Here is an 18,298-nt window from a genome sequence, read left to right as displayed (position 1 = left end):
TTGGCGAGATGTGGATTTGAATTGCGCAAGATGTTCTGCAAGGCCCATAGAACATAGAACAGCATGGGAACAAGCTGTTTGGCTCACCATGTCTGTGCCAACCATGATGCCATTCTTAAATATAACCGCTTGCCTGTACATGGTTGTTTTAAAAAATTCTTAAGGTCAAGGACCAGGCTCGCAGGAAAGTAGTCTGACACAGGACAAACAGCCAAGAGGCGAGTCTGCTAGAATATAAGTGTTTTATTCCCCGCAGCGTCGCCACAACCAGGTCTCGTACTTACAACGGGTCTGGTTTATACTCACTCTACGTGTTACCGGAACTGGGAGCCGTCAGTTCTCGTAGAGTGGTTGCCAACAACCCACGCTCGGCGGTTAAACGCAACCCCGGAGCAGACTCTACCGAACTGGAGACTTTTCCAGCTGATATACTCTTGTCCAGATATAAACATGCATGTGAACAGCAGAGCAAGGCTAAAAAACACATTCCATTCTGGTTACATACAGATAGGAAGATTCACACGGGAAGGTGTATAATAAGATTCACACGGGACTAAGCGACACCTTCCATTTTCGGTTAGATTCACACATGTATTGGGACACAATTTTAACCCTTTCACCACAGTTAGCAACTGCTGGAAATTCACCGTAAATGAAGGGCCAAAACAGAACCTTATATTGATCTTTAAATTCAGTTGTGTGAGTGAATTGTGGGAGATTTCACTTCTGTCCCCACTCCTGGATTAACCATAGGAATTCACTTTTAGAGGTCCAGCTGAGGGAAGAGCTGTAACCAGCCTCTTATGTGTGCAAGGAAACATTAGGCGCAAGGTCATGGATGGAGAACTCAGTAAGATTCCATCAAAACAAGGGGTTTTTTTCAATTTAAAAGTACTTCAGTAGGGAATCAAGTAAGTGATGCTCACTCACTATCAACTGACTGTACAGGGACTATGAAGACATGAAACTTGACAAAACAAAGCTTGTTTCAACATATGCCATCTTGTGCTGTGTATTTGACCGCAAACAGGAACACCATGGTCCATAGTATAACTTTCCTTGAATTATTTTACCGATTGATAAGGTGCACAAAATTCTAAGTGAAAGAAAGCACTGGTTTGTCCTTTGATTTGGTGGCCAATCTATTCCAATAAATTCACAACAGATATTATGGAAATATCCGTAACCATAATATGTCTTGTCACTTGGCTTCCAGAAGGGTAATTCTCTTCGGGAAATGACACTAAATGCAACAATAAATTAATGCTTTCCCAAGCCAATACAGTCTTTTCTATAATTATGCATTTCTTCAACGTAAATTGGCTTTAACACAATTGAAGAATTTAGACCATTATTTGTAGAATGCGATCCTTCCTTACCCGTATTAGATAGAACATGCTTCCGACCCCATTAGTTTAAATGGCGCTGATATTGTGTGACTTTCCTATAACTTGAGATTGCAAGAGAAATCGTGCATTAAATCAGAACTGACTGTACTTCATTAAACTGAATGACACAACAGAGTGAATTCTTTCCTTATTTTCCTATATCTGCGACAGTGAAGGTGTATGTTAACTGATAATTAAGTGACCTTTCTTCCTCATTTTGTCTTCCTGTGTTTAGGCTAAGTAATAATGAACTAGGAGGCTCAGGACTGAAATTACTGTGTTCAGCTTTGCAGAATTGTGATTGTAAAATACAGAAACTGGAGTGAGTATCAGATCATGTGAAATTCTGTTTGGAATAATCTGTCGTCCACCATTGAGTATATTGTTAATTATGCCAATTCCAATTTTTAAGTACTGCATGTTAATATATCAGCAAATGTTCTAATATATACTGCATTCTTATCACCATCGATGACAGTGTATTAATTGCTCAGTTTTTCTCCCATTTCTCTTATTTTCCCAATGCGCTGATCACCAGGTTGCAATCTGTTGCTGTCACTGAATCTTGTGTTGTGGATTTCGCCTCTGCTCTCTGTGCAAACCGATCATTAACAGATCTGAACCTGAGTATTAATAAACTGGGAGATGTTGGAATCAAGCATCTGTCTGTTGCTTTAAGGCACTCAGAATGTAAAATACAAGATTTGCAGTAAGTAACAATCTTTGATGATTGTGTTGCAAATCTACTAATCAGACATTTGTCACTGCTCATTACTGACAGTATTATCAAAATAAGGAAATGCTGCCACTTCACTGATGCTTTTCTGTCTCCCTCCCTCTCCCTCCCTTTCTCAACCCTCTCTTTCTGCTATCCAGGTTGACAGTGGTTGATCTCACGGACTCTTGTGCCTTGGATCTCTCTTCTGCTCTCAACATAAACACGTCAGTGAAAATTCTGAACCTGAGTTACAACAAACTGCGGGATTCAGGACTAAGAATATTTTCTGCATTTCTGAAGAATCCAGAATGTAAATTACAGGATCTACGGTAACTATGAGATGATAGTACTTTTGTGTTTCATAACTGGATATGATAGGATACATAGTTCTTAGGATCAATGATTTTAATAATAAATACTACATATGATCGTTTTAGGCAGCTAATATCTCCTGAGTGATTCAGCCGCCTGAGGTAGGTGCAACAATAACAGAGATGTGGGTATTATTTCGGACAGGTCAGGCAGCATCCAAGTTGCAGGAGAATCGACGTTTCGGGCATGAGCCCTTCTTCAGGAAACTTCTTCTTCCTGAAGAAGGTCTCATGCCCGAAACGTCGATTCTCCTGCTCCTTGGATGCTGCCTGACCTGCTGCGCTTTTCCAGCAACACGTTTTCAGCTCTGATCTCCAGCATCTGCAATCCTCACTTTCTCCCATTATTTCGGACAGTCATTTTTCTGGCCTCTGACTCAAAAGCCTATACCCACACTGCACAGTTATTGGGTCACTTTAGCTTGCTTGGCTGGACAGCTGCTTTGTAATGCAGAGCATTACCATCAACGTGGGTTCAATTCCACACCAGCTGAGATTATCATTAAAGGAATACCCTTCTTGGCTGAGGGTGGTGACTCTCAGTTTAAACCACCACCAGCTGTACCTCCCTGATGGTTATGGTGACTTTAAATGAATTTCCTCAGCTGTCAGTGCCTGAGACAAGGAAATCCATCTTGCTGGGATTAATCTATGTGAGATGATTGTCCCTTCAGGCAGAGTTATTACAAATGTGAACGAAACTCTTTTTGAATATTGGGAGTCGGGGATCTGGGACTTGCAAGATGGCATTCATTCCCACAGCAAACTTACATCAAGGCAACTCAGCCATATTGATCATTTTCCTATTGACCTGCAATAGTAATGTCAACCAGCTGAACTCTGACTGACCAAAACATATGCTGCAGGGATAACACTAAAAGCTGTTGTTCTCATAGGACAGCAGACCGGGAATAGGTGAACCCATTACTGCTTAACCCAATAATTATCGTTGCAGAGCATTGGGATAAGATGAAATCTCTGAGTAATGAAGACAGGCTGGATAAGCTCATCTTGTCTTCTTTGGAGCAGAGAGGTTTGAGGTGTGCCCTGACTGAGGTGTATATGTTTATGAAGAGCATGGACAAGGTGTATAGCAAACAGCTGCACCCCTGAATCGAAGACTCAATAACAGGGGAGCATAACTTCAAATTGAAACGCAGGAGGTTCAGAAAGGGTTTAAGGAGAAATATTTTCAGGCAGAGGATGGTAGAGTGCACTGTGGAGGGCAGTAGAGGTGGGAAACCTCCCAAGTTGGATGAGCAGTTGAAGTGTCATAATACTCAAGACTATGGACCTGGTGCTGGAAAGTGGGACTAGCGTTGATCGTCGTATATAGATGGTGATACAGTCTTTATTGGCTAAAAAGCCTCTTTAGTACTGTGTGGTTCCACAATTGTCCACACGAAGCAAATGCAAAAGTGGCTGTGTTCAAAATCGGAAAGGAAAAAGTCAAAAGGTGTTTGATAAAGTCTCATGCAAATGTTAGAGCTGCTCCAAAATGAGTATTCTTGCCAGGATGGACTATTTCCAAGCTCTGATGCCCAGGCCAAAAATCTGCAAATGGGGCTGGTTGCAGCACACTGCAAACTAACATATGAGTCATTCCAGTTAAGGAATAGACATGCTCCATGGGAGGATGCAAGTGTATGCTGATAAGGAAGCTCTCCCATCCTATCACAAAGCCTTGGCATCTGAATATGGGTTTTCCTACTGAGTAAAATTTTCAGATGGAGTAATTGAGACATGGAAATGTACAGCAAGGAAACAGACCCTTCAATCATGCTCAGCCATGCTGACCAGACATCCTAAAGTAATTGAGCCCTATTTGCCAGCATATCCCTCTAAACCCTTCCTATTCACATAACCATCCGGACGCCGTTTAAATGTTGTAACTATACCCGCCTTCTCCACTTCCTGTAGCAGCTCATTCCTTACATACACCACTCTCTGTGTGAAAACGTTGCTCCCTAGGTCCTTTTTAAATCATTCCTTTTTCACCTTAGAAAACTGCCATCTGGTTTTGGACTGTTCCTCTCTGGGATGTCGCCATCCATCACTTAGCTCAAAAGAGCATTGTGGTTCAAAACACTTGAAGAAGCTGTTTGGTGACTAGCGAATGGCGCAGGGGCTACTAATCCCGGGGAGTGTCCTGACCGAAGTGAAATCTGCAGATTCCGATCTGAAAGGGGATGTAAAGACATGAATTGTGCATTGAAACAGAGCCAGGAATGGTGGAGAACAGCGCATCCATTCAATAATTTTGTGAAATGAACTGTTAAGTCAGCTAGGGTGGACTTTGAAAGGGCTACCTGGATTTTTGAGGTTCAGCACTATTCTCCATCTACTTTATGCAGCACGGAGCACTCGAAGGTGATTTCCCTAACATTAGTGATGTTAACACATCAAGCTACTGTCATTTCTCAGCCTCGCTGATAGAGGAAGGGCCTGTGCCCGAAACGTCGAATCTCCTGTTCCCTGGATGCTGCCTGACCTGCTGTGCTGTTCCAGCAATAAAGTTTCAACATCAAGCTACTGTCATTTCTCAGCCTCGCTGATAGAGTGTAAGGATTTTTAAAGTTTCTGTTGAAATATACTTGGGATTTCTTAAACCTCAGTTGTGCAATGTGGGTGTTGGTGGCTGGGCCAGCATTTACTGCCCATCTTTAGTTGCCCTGGGGAAGGTGGTGACAAGCTTCCTTCTTGAACCACTGCAGTCCGTGTTTTAGGATTACAATGCTGTTAAGGAGGGAATTTCAGTATTTTGACTCAACACTCAATAAACAGCAAAATATTGCCAAGTCAGAATGGTGAGTGACTTGGAGGGGGTGATGTTCCCATGTATCTTCTGCTGTTATCCATCTAGATGAAAATGATCGATGGTTGGAAGGTGCTGGCGAAGGATCTTTGGTGAATGTTTGTAGTGTCTCTTGCAGATAGCATACAGAGCTGCTACTGAGTGGAAGGAGTGGGTGCTTGTGCATGTGGTGCCAGTCAGGTTACCGGCTTGGTTCTGCAGGTTTCCATGCTTGTTGAGTGTTGTTGGAGATCCAGGCAAGTGGGAATTATCAGATCATACTCCTGAGTTGTTCCTTGCGAATGGTCAAGGGTGGCGGTGGAATTGATCAATACAACTTGTAAATGGTCCATTCTACTGTCAGTGTGGATCCTTTGTGAAGTGAATGGACTTTGAATGTGGTGGATGGCATGTCAATCACTTGTAATAATTCATGTTCTTTCTCTTCCTTGGATCCAAGCTTGGATGAAAATTGTCTTACAGATGATTGTGCTAAAGATTTGACCTCAGCACTCAGTACAAACCGGTCTCTGGTTGTTCTGTCCCTTGAATCAAACTTCTTCACAGACCAATCTGTCCCTTCATTCCGCCATCTCATACTGACCTGCAGGAGTCTGGTGCATGTTAGGTGAGTTAATTTTTTATGTGCCGTCATGTCAATTGGTAGTATTGGCAACATTGTTGAAGCATTGCCTCAGCTTCCATGTTACTCAGTCTGCTCACTTACTGTTTTCCAGGCTGTGGGGAAATAAGTTCAGCAGAAGGGGACAGAGAGACCTGAAATCACTGGTGGAATCCAGACCTGGATTAACGCTGGGGATAGATACGTTCATTTCATAAAAACTAACAATTTAATTGTCTGGATATTGCAGCCAAACTTCAGTCCTGTATGTTCATGCTCCACCTTCATATCCTATAAGGGGCATCTCATCTCCATCTGTGCAAGTCTTATCTTCCAATGTGACATCAGATGCCCAATATCAATGTCATGTGACTCTGCTTCATTCCAGAAACAGCGTCAGGAGGAACATATGAACAAGAAACGAGAATAAGCCATTTGGCCATTCAAGCTTGCTGTGCCATTCTATAAGGTCACGGCTGACCTGATTTTAACCTCAACTGTACATTCCTGTATATCCCCTAACAATCTTTCATCTGTTGGGACCCTCACTACTTTTATTTTTCTCATTCTAGCTTTAGACCTGTGAGTCAAAGTTGAGAATTGAACCTTGAACTTGGAACAGCAGCTTTTTACAAAAAAAAGAATGAACAAATGAGTGTTTGCTGCTGGGAACTAGGACTGCAGATGCTGGCACTGTGAGGCAGCGGTGCTAACTACTATGCCACCGTACTGCTCTTACTGAAAGACACATATTGTGTTTTCCTTTATCAGTCAGAGCATCGAGTACAGGAATTGCAAGATCATGTTGCGACTGGACAGCACACTATTTGGAGATGCCGGTGTTGGACTGGGGTGTACAAAGTTAAAAATCACACAACACCAGGTTATAGTCCAACAGATTTATTTGGAAGCACTAGCTTTTGGAATGCTGACTCCTTCATCAGGTGTTTGTGGAGCATAAGGTCTTAAACCATTAAATTCTGTGTCGTACGATCTTATATTCCGCAATCACCTGATGAAGGAGCAGCACTCCGAAAGCTAGTGCTTCCAAATAAACCTGTTGAACTATAACCTGGTACAGGACAATAGTTATGATACTTTTGGGATATTGTATGCAATGCTGTTCTCTCTGCTTAGAAGGCTGTTGTGAAACTTGAAAGGGCTCAGAAAACATTTACAAGGATGTTGCCAGGTTTGGAGGGTATGAGCTATAGGGAGAGGCTGAATCAGCTGGCACTGTTATCCCTGGGATATCAGAGGTTGAGAGGTGACCTTATAGAGGGGCATGGATATGGTAAATCGACAAGGTCTTTCCCCGGAGTGGGTGAGTCTAGAACTAGAGTGCATAGGTTGAGGGTGAGGGGGGGGGGGGGGGTAATTTAAAAGGGATCTAAGGTGCAACCTTTTCACGAAGAGGGTGGTGTGTGTATGGAATGAGCTGCCAGAGGAAATGGTAGAGGCTGGTACAGTTACAACATTTAAAAGGCATCTGGATGGGTATATGAAAAGGAAGGCTTTAGAGTGATAGGGTCTGGGTTAGTTTAGGATACCTGGTCAGCATTGACGAGTTGGATTGAAGGGCCTGTTTCCACGCTGTACATTTCTATGACCCTGTCACTTTGTGATTCATGATACTGACATTGTACAACTTTAAAGACAAGTGACACAGGCAGAGAGACAGAATTGGAGACTTTTATTCATTACATTTGAATTGATTCAAATTATGTCCCATTGAAGGCAGAACTGTTGTTTCTCTCTCTCTCTCTCTCTCACTCACTCACTCACTCACTCACTCACACACACACGCACACACATGCATACAGAGAAATAAATGTTTAGAGATAGGCTCACAGACATTCTGAACATTATGCAAGCCCTCACATTCTTGGCTTAACCCTATTGTATTTCCACCTTCCTTCATTTCCGATGCAAAGACATCAGCTGGAACGGGTCATTCTGTTTGTTTGCACCAACTCCCTCTGAAGTATAGTCAATATTAGTATGGTCATTGACACATAGTGTTCTCTGAGAGGTTTATGAAATTGCCAATCAGTGAAGCATTACTTTAAACAGCAGACAAACTGGGTATCCTCTACCTGGCCGCCTTCACTATCCTATTTATCCGTCCATCCACTTTCAAGGAACTATGAAATTGCACCCCAATGTCTCTTTGATTAATAACGCTTTCAGGACCTTACCATTAAGTGTATAAGTCCTGTGCTGATTTGCCTTTCCAAAGTGCAGCACCTCACAATCATCTAAATTAAACTCCATCTGATCAGAATCCTGTTGTTTTCTGAGCTAACATTCTTTGCTGTCGAATGCACCTTGAATTTTGGTGCACTCCTCAGCTCATTTTCAAATTCATAATTCTGTTGAAAAACATTGTCTCATCGCTATAATTTATTTAGCTCATCTTCATTTTCTAAAACTTTTACTATTAGCCACTTGTCTTTGTGCGTTCTCTCCTGCAGAAAGGGCAGGAGAGAACGCACAATAAAATGGAAAAGTGTTGAAATAAAGTACACCTGATCAGCTAGCATTGTGTCGACAGAAACAGAGTTAACGTTTCGAGTCCATCAACTGAATTATTTTCATAACTGGATATTTCACGGCATCCTTCAACTGGTCTCTGAAATTTCTCTGTGTCACCACGTAAATGAATGCATTTGTGCAGCAATTTAAGTCCCGTAGCATATATCCGACTTGTTGAAAGAGAGAAGCAGCAGCAGACTTCAAGGAATAAGCAACATTAAAAAAACTTAAGACAAAAACCAACCAGAGAAGTATGAAGCTGGCACATATGGCAAAGAGTAAAACCACAGAGTTCTGTCTGCTCTCTACCTCGGGATCATTGTCTATTTTTCTCTGACCTCTCAGTCCTTTACGCATCTTAATAGCCTCGAAGATGTGTCCGACGGTCAGAGTGTTAATAAAGAGAATAAACGTGAATGGGAGAAATGGTGTTAAAAATTGTTCAAGATATTGAAAACTTTTCCACCGAGGATCATGATAATAACTGGACCTGATATAACAGTACCATGGAACATTATTGCTGATCTTTCCAGGTTTAAATCGAAAGTAGTTGGGAATGTTTTTTAAAGCAAAGAAAACACAGATTGTTGTTAGAACTCTCATCGAAGTTTTCTCTGTGCAATACTTAGTTTTCATCTGATGAAAACAAATGGCAACAAATCGATCAAAAGAAAATGCAACAGTGAACCAGACAGAGCAATCAATGGTCAAGCAGACCAGGACATAGATAACACTACAAACAGGAGTAATGTCCAGGAAACACGGTGCATAATAATAACGTAGAAATTTGTAGAGTACGAAATGAATAACAATGAACAGTAGATCAGACACTGCCATGGCCACCAGATAGTGAGTGCTGCATTTTGAAAGACCACACCTGCCTCGAGCCAGGAATACAATTAGCATTAGAGTAACTGGAAGAAAAAGAAAGGAAAAAAGAAACTTGATGCTACTGATCAAACATTATTCCTTCCTGAGCCCAGACCGTGAGTAATGACACAAAGATATTTTTTGTTCCATGTCATATGAAGTTGAAAGCATCTGAACCACACCAACAAACATTCTCTAAATGAATCACTTGCAGTTTTTTTAAAAAAAAAGATGATGGAAAGAACATGAGTTCTCAAAGAAACACAGTAACTTACTCAATGTTGGTTTAAGGTCGGCGTTGGATGAATTCAGCTGCTTTATAAGTTACTCAGACTGGCTGGAGTTTCGCATAAGACCATAACATCCACACAATGATAACTGATATTAGTAAAACAAAGAATGGGAGAGACCTAGCACGGACACTGATTACAACATTTCTGTATTTGGTTTCGGTGTCTCAATAGCTCAGATTGCTTCCAGAATTATATAATCATGCTGTATGAACTATAGCAGAGGAATTGAATCAGTCCACGGTGTCTCAGAATGGATGCCCTGCACAATATGGATGAACGAATGATCGGGCATTGAATGGCTCCATCGTGTACAGGTTTAAACATCCCTACAATCTGTACGATGAGTGGATGCCCATCACAATCATAAGAATGCGAATATTTGGCAGCTGTCCATGATTGTATACAGTAGCTCCCAAACAAATAAAACCTGAATCCATGCAGCATTAGCCATTGCAACTTTCTGTTTAAGAATCCGACATTTTATCTGAGATTAAGTAAAATGTCCTGCGCAGGCTCGTGCACCAAGTTTCTCTCCTCGGCTTTCACATTGTGAATAGAGATCCCCCTCCCAGATTTGGAGCACACACTGGAGCTAGAAAACCCCATGGTTTAACCAGCAATCACTATGGAGATCACCAGTATTGTACAGAGCAGAAACAGTCCATGTGGGCCATTGAGTCTGGAATGATCACTCAAAGTGCATCCCACAAACACTACCTAACCTCATGGATGTGTTTTTATTTCAGCATGGCAGGTAAGAGAAAATGTTCAAACTCTGCACGGACAGTCACCTAAGAGTGAAAATGTAACTGGGTCTCTGGTGCTGTGAGGCAGGAATGCTAATCACTCTGTTACAGTGCCACACTTAAATCGCTATGATTGAGGCCAATGCTAAAGCTTAGGGGAGACAATGGCCTAATGGCCTTTTCACTATACTGTTAATTCAAAGACTTAGGTATTTTTCTGGGAAGCTGGAGTCGGCATTCACCATGGCAGATGGTGGAATTTCATTTCAATAAAAGTCTGGACCTAAGAGTCTCATTGTCAGAAAAAAAATCCTTTCGGGATGGTAATCTGCTATCCTTACCTTACACATGACTCCAGACTCAGATCAATCTGGTGGGGCAATTAGGGAAGGGTGCGAAGTGTCTGCTAAGCCAGTGATAGCCACAACTCTTCAATGAATAAATGAAGATGCAGTTTCCCAAGCACAGCCAACTTCCCAGTACAAATGAATGCATGACCATTTTAGACCATGCCCTGGGATTGGATATCTCTGCATTGAGTCCATTGTCACAAATTTGAACTGACTCACTCCAGGTTTGATCGATTTTCAAAGATAAGGTTTCTTCCCCATGTAGTCACCTGGAGGAGGGAACACAAATGCCTCAACCAGTACCCAACACAGACAAATAAGGCAAAAGGACCTGTCTCCTGGCTTTGAGACCAGCAGGAGTTGGGAAATTCATTGGACTCAACAAAATAAAGAGTGAGATGGATTATCCACTGGGGTAGCTGATGCCCAGAATTCGCAGAACCTCAGCACCAAGCATCCAGCCTTTCACCTTAAACATTTCTTCTGCTGTCTGATTTACGGGGCATTCTCATGGACACAATCCACTGTCTGCATTCAGAGGTAACCTCTTGCAGATTAGGGAATGGTGATTATTTTTAAATGTGCACATGGAATGGGCGATTTAGTGGTTAGGGTAGCGTCCAATATCCTTTCATATGTACTCTTTGTTGTGGTGTTGCCTTTGTGAACATCTATCTCCTCTGTGGTGCAGGGAAACACACACTGTTTTTGGGGGAGAGTTGCAGAATTTTCTCCCAGCAAGAGTGATGGAACGGAAATGCATTTGACAGTTAGAATGATATCTGGCTTGAAAAGGAACTTGCATGTGATGTCTTTTCGATGTTTCTGCTGCCCTTATGCATCCAGGGACTTGAGGCCATGGGTTTGCAAGGAGCTGCTGAGACAGACTTTGACGGTAATCATTTTCCATCCTGTGGAAGGTATTTTTTTGCTCGTCTCGCATGTTATTGGGGAAGGGAGTGAGTACTCATTGTGGTGATGTGCACCGTCCAATCAAGCTGCTGTTTGTCCTGCACAATGTGGAACTTTGTGTGTCTTTGTACTCAGTGTTGCATTTGAGCTGCTCTCAGCTAGATACATGGAGAGAATTCCAATCCACCCATGATCTATGCTAGCTACATGATGCACATGGATTGCAGAGGTGGGCAGAGTATTCCGTAATGAGAGTGTTTGATGTATGCCTTTGGCCACAGTACTTGCATGCTTGGACAAGGTCATTCTCTTGACAAGGGTTAACCCAAGCTGTTGATAGTCTTGCATTCAGTGATAGTAATGGCAAAGTAAGCCAGTTGAAAATTGGTAGATACTCACCTTTTGAGATGTTCATTGCCTGCTGCTTGTGGGAGGCGAATGATACTTGTCAATTACCAGTCCAAGCTAGATGTTGTACATGGACACAGATCTCTTTATTGCCTCATGAGCCATACATGGTGCTGAATATTGTGCAATCATAAGAAATCATCTCTAATTTGAAAATTATGATACATGAAAGGGCATTCATGAAGCATCTGCAGAATTGGGGCTGAGTTTATGACCCTGAAAATTGCTGCAGAGATATGAGACAACTGACCTCCAGCAGCCATAAACATGCTCACCTGTGGTCAGGATGAAAACGAACAGAGCTGTAATCTTATTGACACCAGTTCTTTTTAGGGCTCCATTTTGAAAACATAACACATCTCTAGGGCATTTTATTGAAACAATATTGTTGCTCTGACATTCTCACTTTATTAAATATATCACATCTACTTATCTCTAATAGGACATTTCACTTTGTAAACTGAGGACCAAACATTTACAACCAACTTCAAAGGTTTTCCCATTTGCAATCCAGTGTACATTTACAAACTACATTAACAGCTCAGTCAGTGGACAGAATAGAAACAAGGAATGTAATATAAAAGAAACACCACATGCTCCATACTGTCATGGTCTTAGTTACCACTGTGAACAGATATTCCATTTATATTCAGTTCCCCACAAGCAGGTCAATTCTTGAGACATCAATACTGCTCCATGCACAAGGCCACTGGGGTAAACTGTTCCTCTCCAGTTGGTAATTCCCACTTAGCATAATTTAACTTGGAGAGATGTTCCCAATAACACATGAACACTGGGTTAGTTGTTCCCCTTTGGCTATATTTAGTCAGATTCTAATTGAAAGATGCTCACTGAATCACATTATCACTGGAATTGGCTTTCACACGATTGGCCTACATGCAGGATAGTTCTACAGTGAAAGGAACTCCCAGTAAACCTTCCAATTGAACTTACAGGTATTCTCCTGCTAGTGCTCTACACTTACTGTAATGCTTTACAGATACCAGTAGACAGGTAGGAATAGTGGGTTAGCAGTTCTATTCGAGCAGTCACCCGCACTCAGTAGAACGCTGTAATGGTGTGTCTCCCAGAAGCATGAGGCCACAGTAATCAGAGGATCCAACCTGATATTCGTTGACAATTCCGCAATCAGGAATACCTTCACTCATAGTGATTTCTGGAGATCTGAATCAACAGTACAGACATTCCAGTCAATAACTGCATAATGCAGAATGCCTTTGACCTACAGATTAAGATCTTTCATTTTTCTGAGTTGATGAATTTCAACATAAAGTTAGTTTGGAAATGTCAAATGCGTACATTGATATCATACAATCAGCAACTCGTTCTGTCCAATTCCTGTGCTCAGTAAATCAGGGGTTAAATGCATTCATTAGGAACAGTACTGGGTTAGCATTCAGGCAGAACCCTACAATCAGGGAGTAGGACCATCTGGAGAAGTAAGAACTGAACGTCGATAGAAGAGTAAATAAAATTCTCCAAGAGACGCCATCTCAGAATGCTAGTGCTGAGAATATTGAGGCTTCTGTTTTGTATTAATCTCTGTAGGTACGGCAGTAACACATCTTATCTGAATCTTACAAAGTCTTATTGGATACCAAATGAAATTACTTTGATATCTTTCCATCGAACATTCCAGCAATGACATTTTCCATCAAGTAAATCATTTTGGACTGAAACAAATGAAACACTATTGCATCAAAGAGTTTATCCACCTTGTTTCTCTCCTGATGAAAAACACTGAGCCAGATATAGCCACAGTCAACTGTGTTAATGCCCTAATGTTTACAATGTACTGAGTGAAAGTTCAACTGGGTGTTATTGTTACTACAAAAAGTAGTAAACCTCTAAGGGCTAGTTGGCAATAAATAAGTTGCTTTAATACTATCTTATACCCACCCTCAACAAACCTTCCACTCTTCAATGTCCACAAAAGAGTTTGGGTTTATAACTTTTGGAATTTATATATCAATATAAATCTGTCTCTGTGGTCTAAATCACAAATTGAACAGACATCTCGTGTAACTATCTGTGCAATGATGCTCCACACCATGAGGCAAAGAGCATCATGAAAGTTTGGGGCCACAGTTGATTCATATCCTTTTCCCAAAGCGCTGCTGATGGACTAAGAATCAACTGATGACCCTGACATAGTTTCCAACTCACCGAGTCCCAGAATGAATCGTCAGTGCCAACAAAATAACCATAATAATAATATCAATAATAATGATAATATTAATTATAATAATGTATCCAAAATGATGTCCCGAGACTAAGCAACAATCCCAAATGAATGCACATGGGAGCACCTTCACATAGACCATTATTGTTTGGGGAACATCAAAGAATGATAGCAACCAAAGTAAAGATGGGAAATCTCCTGTTGGACAAAGTTGTTTGGTTGTCTGTGGGAGAGCTGCTACCACAACACTCCAGATTTGAGCATTTGTCCGATTCGAATCTGCAGCACAGTACTGTGCATCTTTTTTTTTTACAATTGGCACAGCTCACACGACTTTGTGACAATCAAATAATTCAACAACATACATCATACTTCCAACTCCGAGCTCAACACGTTTCTGTTGACCTTCACTTACCACTCCATAATGACCTGCTCAATCCACTCCTTGTCCACGTTGTTTCTGGGCTCCCATTTGGAGCAAGCTGCCCGAGTCAGATCCACCAAAAAAAAATCTTAACATCAAGACATGGGGAAAGTGTGATGTCATTGAGAGGTGGATTGTTACAAAACTCATCTGACCCATCGCAGCCTTTGAACTATCACAGAGACAGAAAGTGATAATTCTGAACATTTTGTGGGACAAGCCAGAGCCGGTGATCAGTCATTCATCATCACTGCAAACCCATTCTGCGCAGAATTGACAGACAATGCTGCATAATATTGAGCAGCCTCATAATTGACAAACTGTTCTCTTTAAACTCAGTAAGTGAGGGCACTGTCGCCCGGCATCCGAATTTGTTTTGCTAAATGAAAATAATATTATTAATAGTCCTAAGGTTGAAATAAGTATGATTTAATGCAGATATGTATATAACATAGCGTTTTAAAAGGCTTACCAGGAATACCAACACTGGCAAGGACAGTGTCGTACAGTTTTTCCACCGTTTGCCTTGGAAGATGCATTTTGCTGTTTATGAAACAGTCTCTCCCTTCCTGCTGCTTTCAACCTGTCAGAGTTGGAGAATTCTCTCTTAATTGGAGTTAACATTTTTCCACAACATTATTTTATATGATGTGACATCTCCACTGGGAAACTTTGAAGACACCTTTAATTTGTTTCTGAACAAACTTATTACGACTACAGCTTTATTTTAATGATGTGATCTCATTGAGATTTATGTCTGCAACTGAATACCCCAAAGACTGGATTAAATTGATGCCGTCACGTCTCAATGTCAATTCCAACCTGTCTTCATGCAACAACGTAATTGCACTCATTATCAGTCCCACCAATATGTAACTATCTGTTGATACTCTTTCCAGCGATGACCTTCATTTTGCTGAGGCTATTCAGACTTTCAATTGCTCATGTTGTAGAGCTCCTTGAGAGCTGTTTTACTGCAAACTGTATCACATTGCTGTTCTGATTAATTCAGTTTTAGAAATTTCATTTGTGAAATTCTAGCTGTGTCTGAGCACTCCAAAAGAGAGAACCTGAAGCCAGTATAGATCACAACAACAACTGAAACTTACACTAACTTATGTTTTCTCGATACAATGCAAAACAAACTTGGAACTAATTCAGAAGCTTAACTTCAGGAGTCTACAATGGCAGAATCTTACGGAACAGAAGAGTCCCTTCGGCCCATCATGTTTGTGTTGCCAAAATGACAGTAAATCTGCATCAGTCCCATTCTCCAGCATTTGGCCCATAGCCTTGAATATTATGACATTACAAGTTCTCCTCCAAGTACTCTTAAAGTTTGTGAGGTCACCGACCATCCCACCCAGAAAAGTGCAGCTCCCCTCCATGATATCAATTAGAACTTTTTTCCTCATGTTCCCTTTAAAGTTTAGCCTTTCGGCTGAAAAGTATGCCTTGTTGTTATTGGCCCTGTGACTAACTCTCCAACTCCTCCTCTCTAGCTCTCTCAGCCTCTCACTGCCTTTCCCATCTCTAGCTCTGTCAGTCTCTCACTGACCCTCTCATTTCTCGCTCTCTCTCACAGCCTCTTGTTTTCTCTGTGTCTCTCCCTCTCTCTCTCTCAGCCTCTCACTGTCCTTCACCTCTCCCTTTCTTTCTCTTTCTCAGCCTCTTGGTGTCCCTCTCCTCTCTTCCTGTCTCTCTCAGAGCTTCTTTTTCTCTCTGTCTCTATCTCTCCATGTCTCAACCTATCGCTGTCATTCTCCTCAACCCCCTCTCACCCTCCGGTCCATCAATGGCCTACTTCTGCATCGTCGGGTATCTATGATGAGCACACTATCTGTATCTCACACATAAACACAATCGTTCACCATTAATAATCTCCCTGAGCTATGACCGCATTGGTTAGCAGAGAGTTTCGATGGGGTGAATGGCTTACTTTGTCTCCTGCATGTTGTGACTCCAATGCTTAAACTTGCTGGGAATATAAATGTAGAACGTAGGAGTTTCTAAGAGCATGTAAACATAAAATGATTAGTGAAGACCTATACATTGGGGAGACAGGCCGCCTACTTGCGGAACTTTTCAGAGAACACCTCTGAGACACCCGGACCAACCAACCCAACCGCCCAGTGGCTGAAGAACAGTTTAACTCCCCCTCCCACTCCGCCAAGGACATGCAGGTCCTTGGACTCCTCCATCGCCAGACCAGGCCTATCACCCTCACCTTAACCTCCTTCCACCTATCGTATTCCCTACGCCCCTCCCCCAAGTCCCTCCTCCCTACCTTTTATCTTAGCCGGCTTGGCACACTCTCCTCATTCCTGAAGAAGGGCTTATGCCCGAAACGTCGATTCTCCTGCTCCTTTGATGCTGCCTGACATGCTGCGCTTTTCCAGCAACACATTTTTAAGCATACGATTTAAGGAAATGGCAGTGCAATTAAATGACTTATTTAGCTCTATCTTTACACAAGACGATGCAAATAATTGCCAGTGAACCGAAGGATACTAATGTAGGTGAGAATTGAAGACAATTAACATTAGTTTGCCATAGTCCGGAGAACTTCATTCAAACTAATCCAGGAGCTAGGAGATTAATTGAAAATTCATGTCGCTGAAGTGGATGTGTGTGTGTGTGCGTTTGGTGGAGAGTTGGTTGGGATGTGGGCTTTGTGGAATGTGGTGTAGTAGAGTTGAAATCGGCACATGATGTTGTTACCTTCCCAAAAGCTGCAGATTCTGAAGAGTGGAGCAACCTGACAGATTAGAGGGTCACAGTGTCACTCTAACATGGAAAAATTGCACATGACACGCAGACAGGTTAACGCCAAACATCACGGAAATGTTGAAGTTATTGTGAGAAAGACGTGGAAACGGGCAAAGTCCACACACACAGATGAAAGTGAAATCATATTTTACAGACATACAGGAATTCCTTGAAGATAACATCAGAAAGTGGGAAGGGACATGGAGTGGATCTGGTGCATTTAAGTGTTTGGAGGCTATTTCATAAAGTCTCGTGTCAAAGGTTAGTTTTGCAATATTAAAGCAAATGGTATTGGGACAGTATTCTTCTATGGTTTGAGAATTTATCAGCGTCAGAAAGCAGAATGTATATTTTTTGAACCGGGAAATAATGAACATTGGTCTTCCATGCGGATCAATGTTTCGATTCCAGCTATTCACAATAGCTTTAGTGATTTCTTTTCCCATTCATGACATGTACTTACTGGGGCATGTCTCTGGGACTGTTAATAGCTGTTTTGTTCATTCATTAACTAGATAATTAACGTGATGGGATACTTCATCATCTCCTGGACTTGCTGTCTGAACTGGGATTGGGTTCCCATACAAACAAATTTGTTTGTGCAGCAACTTAAATTCGCCAGTGAAAGTCCAACCTTCACAAATATACGTTTTGTATTGTTGCAACGTCTCAGGTGTTTTTCTCGAATGTTATAATAAAAGAATTCCATAACATGCACTGACCAGAGAATTATGAAGGTGCTGAATATGGTGAACAGCAAAATCACAGACTTTCTTCTGCTCTTCATCTCTGAGTCAGTGGGATTCTCTTTGTTCTGACCCTGCAGTCTCTGATGGACGACTAGTCACGAAAATGTGTCTTACTGTCAGAGCACTGATCAACAAAATTGGAGCAA

The 18,298-nt window shown here is 41.7% G+C and overlaps 1 protein-coding gene across 1 annotated transcript in view; it reads left to right on the top strand.

Moving 5' to 3' along the window:
* Positions 1–6,775, top strand: part of LOC122544130 (NACHT, LRR and PYD domains-containing protein 3-like) — a 42,683-nt gene extending 35,908 nt beyond the window's left edge. The window contains exons 8-12 of the mRNA XM_043683168.1: positions 1,624–1,710; positions 1,927–2,097; positions 2,265–2,435; positions 5,732–5,899; positions 6,009–6,775. Of these exons, the coding sequence (XP_043539103.1) occupies positions 1,624–1,710; positions 1,927–2,097; positions 2,265–2,435; positions 5,732–5,899; positions 6,009–6,111 (700 nt within the window). The 3' untranslated portion in view covers positions 6,112–6,775. The remainder of the gene's footprint in view (positions 1–1,623; positions 1,711–1,926; positions 2,098–2,264; positions 2,436–5,731; positions 5,900–6,008) is intronic.
* The last annotated feature ends 11,523 nt before the right edge of the window (positions 6,776–18,298 follow it).

Source organism: Chiloscyllium plagiosum, chromosome 46 (assembly GCF_004010195.1).
Source record: "Chiloscyllium plagiosum isolate BGI_BamShark_2017 chromosome 46, ASM401019v2, whole genome shotgun sequence".
Classification (NCBI taxonomy): domain Eukaryota; kingdom Metazoa; phylum Chordata; class Chondrichthyes; order Orectolobiformes; family Hemiscylliidae; genus Chiloscyllium; species Chiloscyllium plagiosum.
The sequence above is the reverse complement of the archived record's forward strand: the minus strand, read 5'-3'. Positions and strand labels throughout refer to the sequence as shown.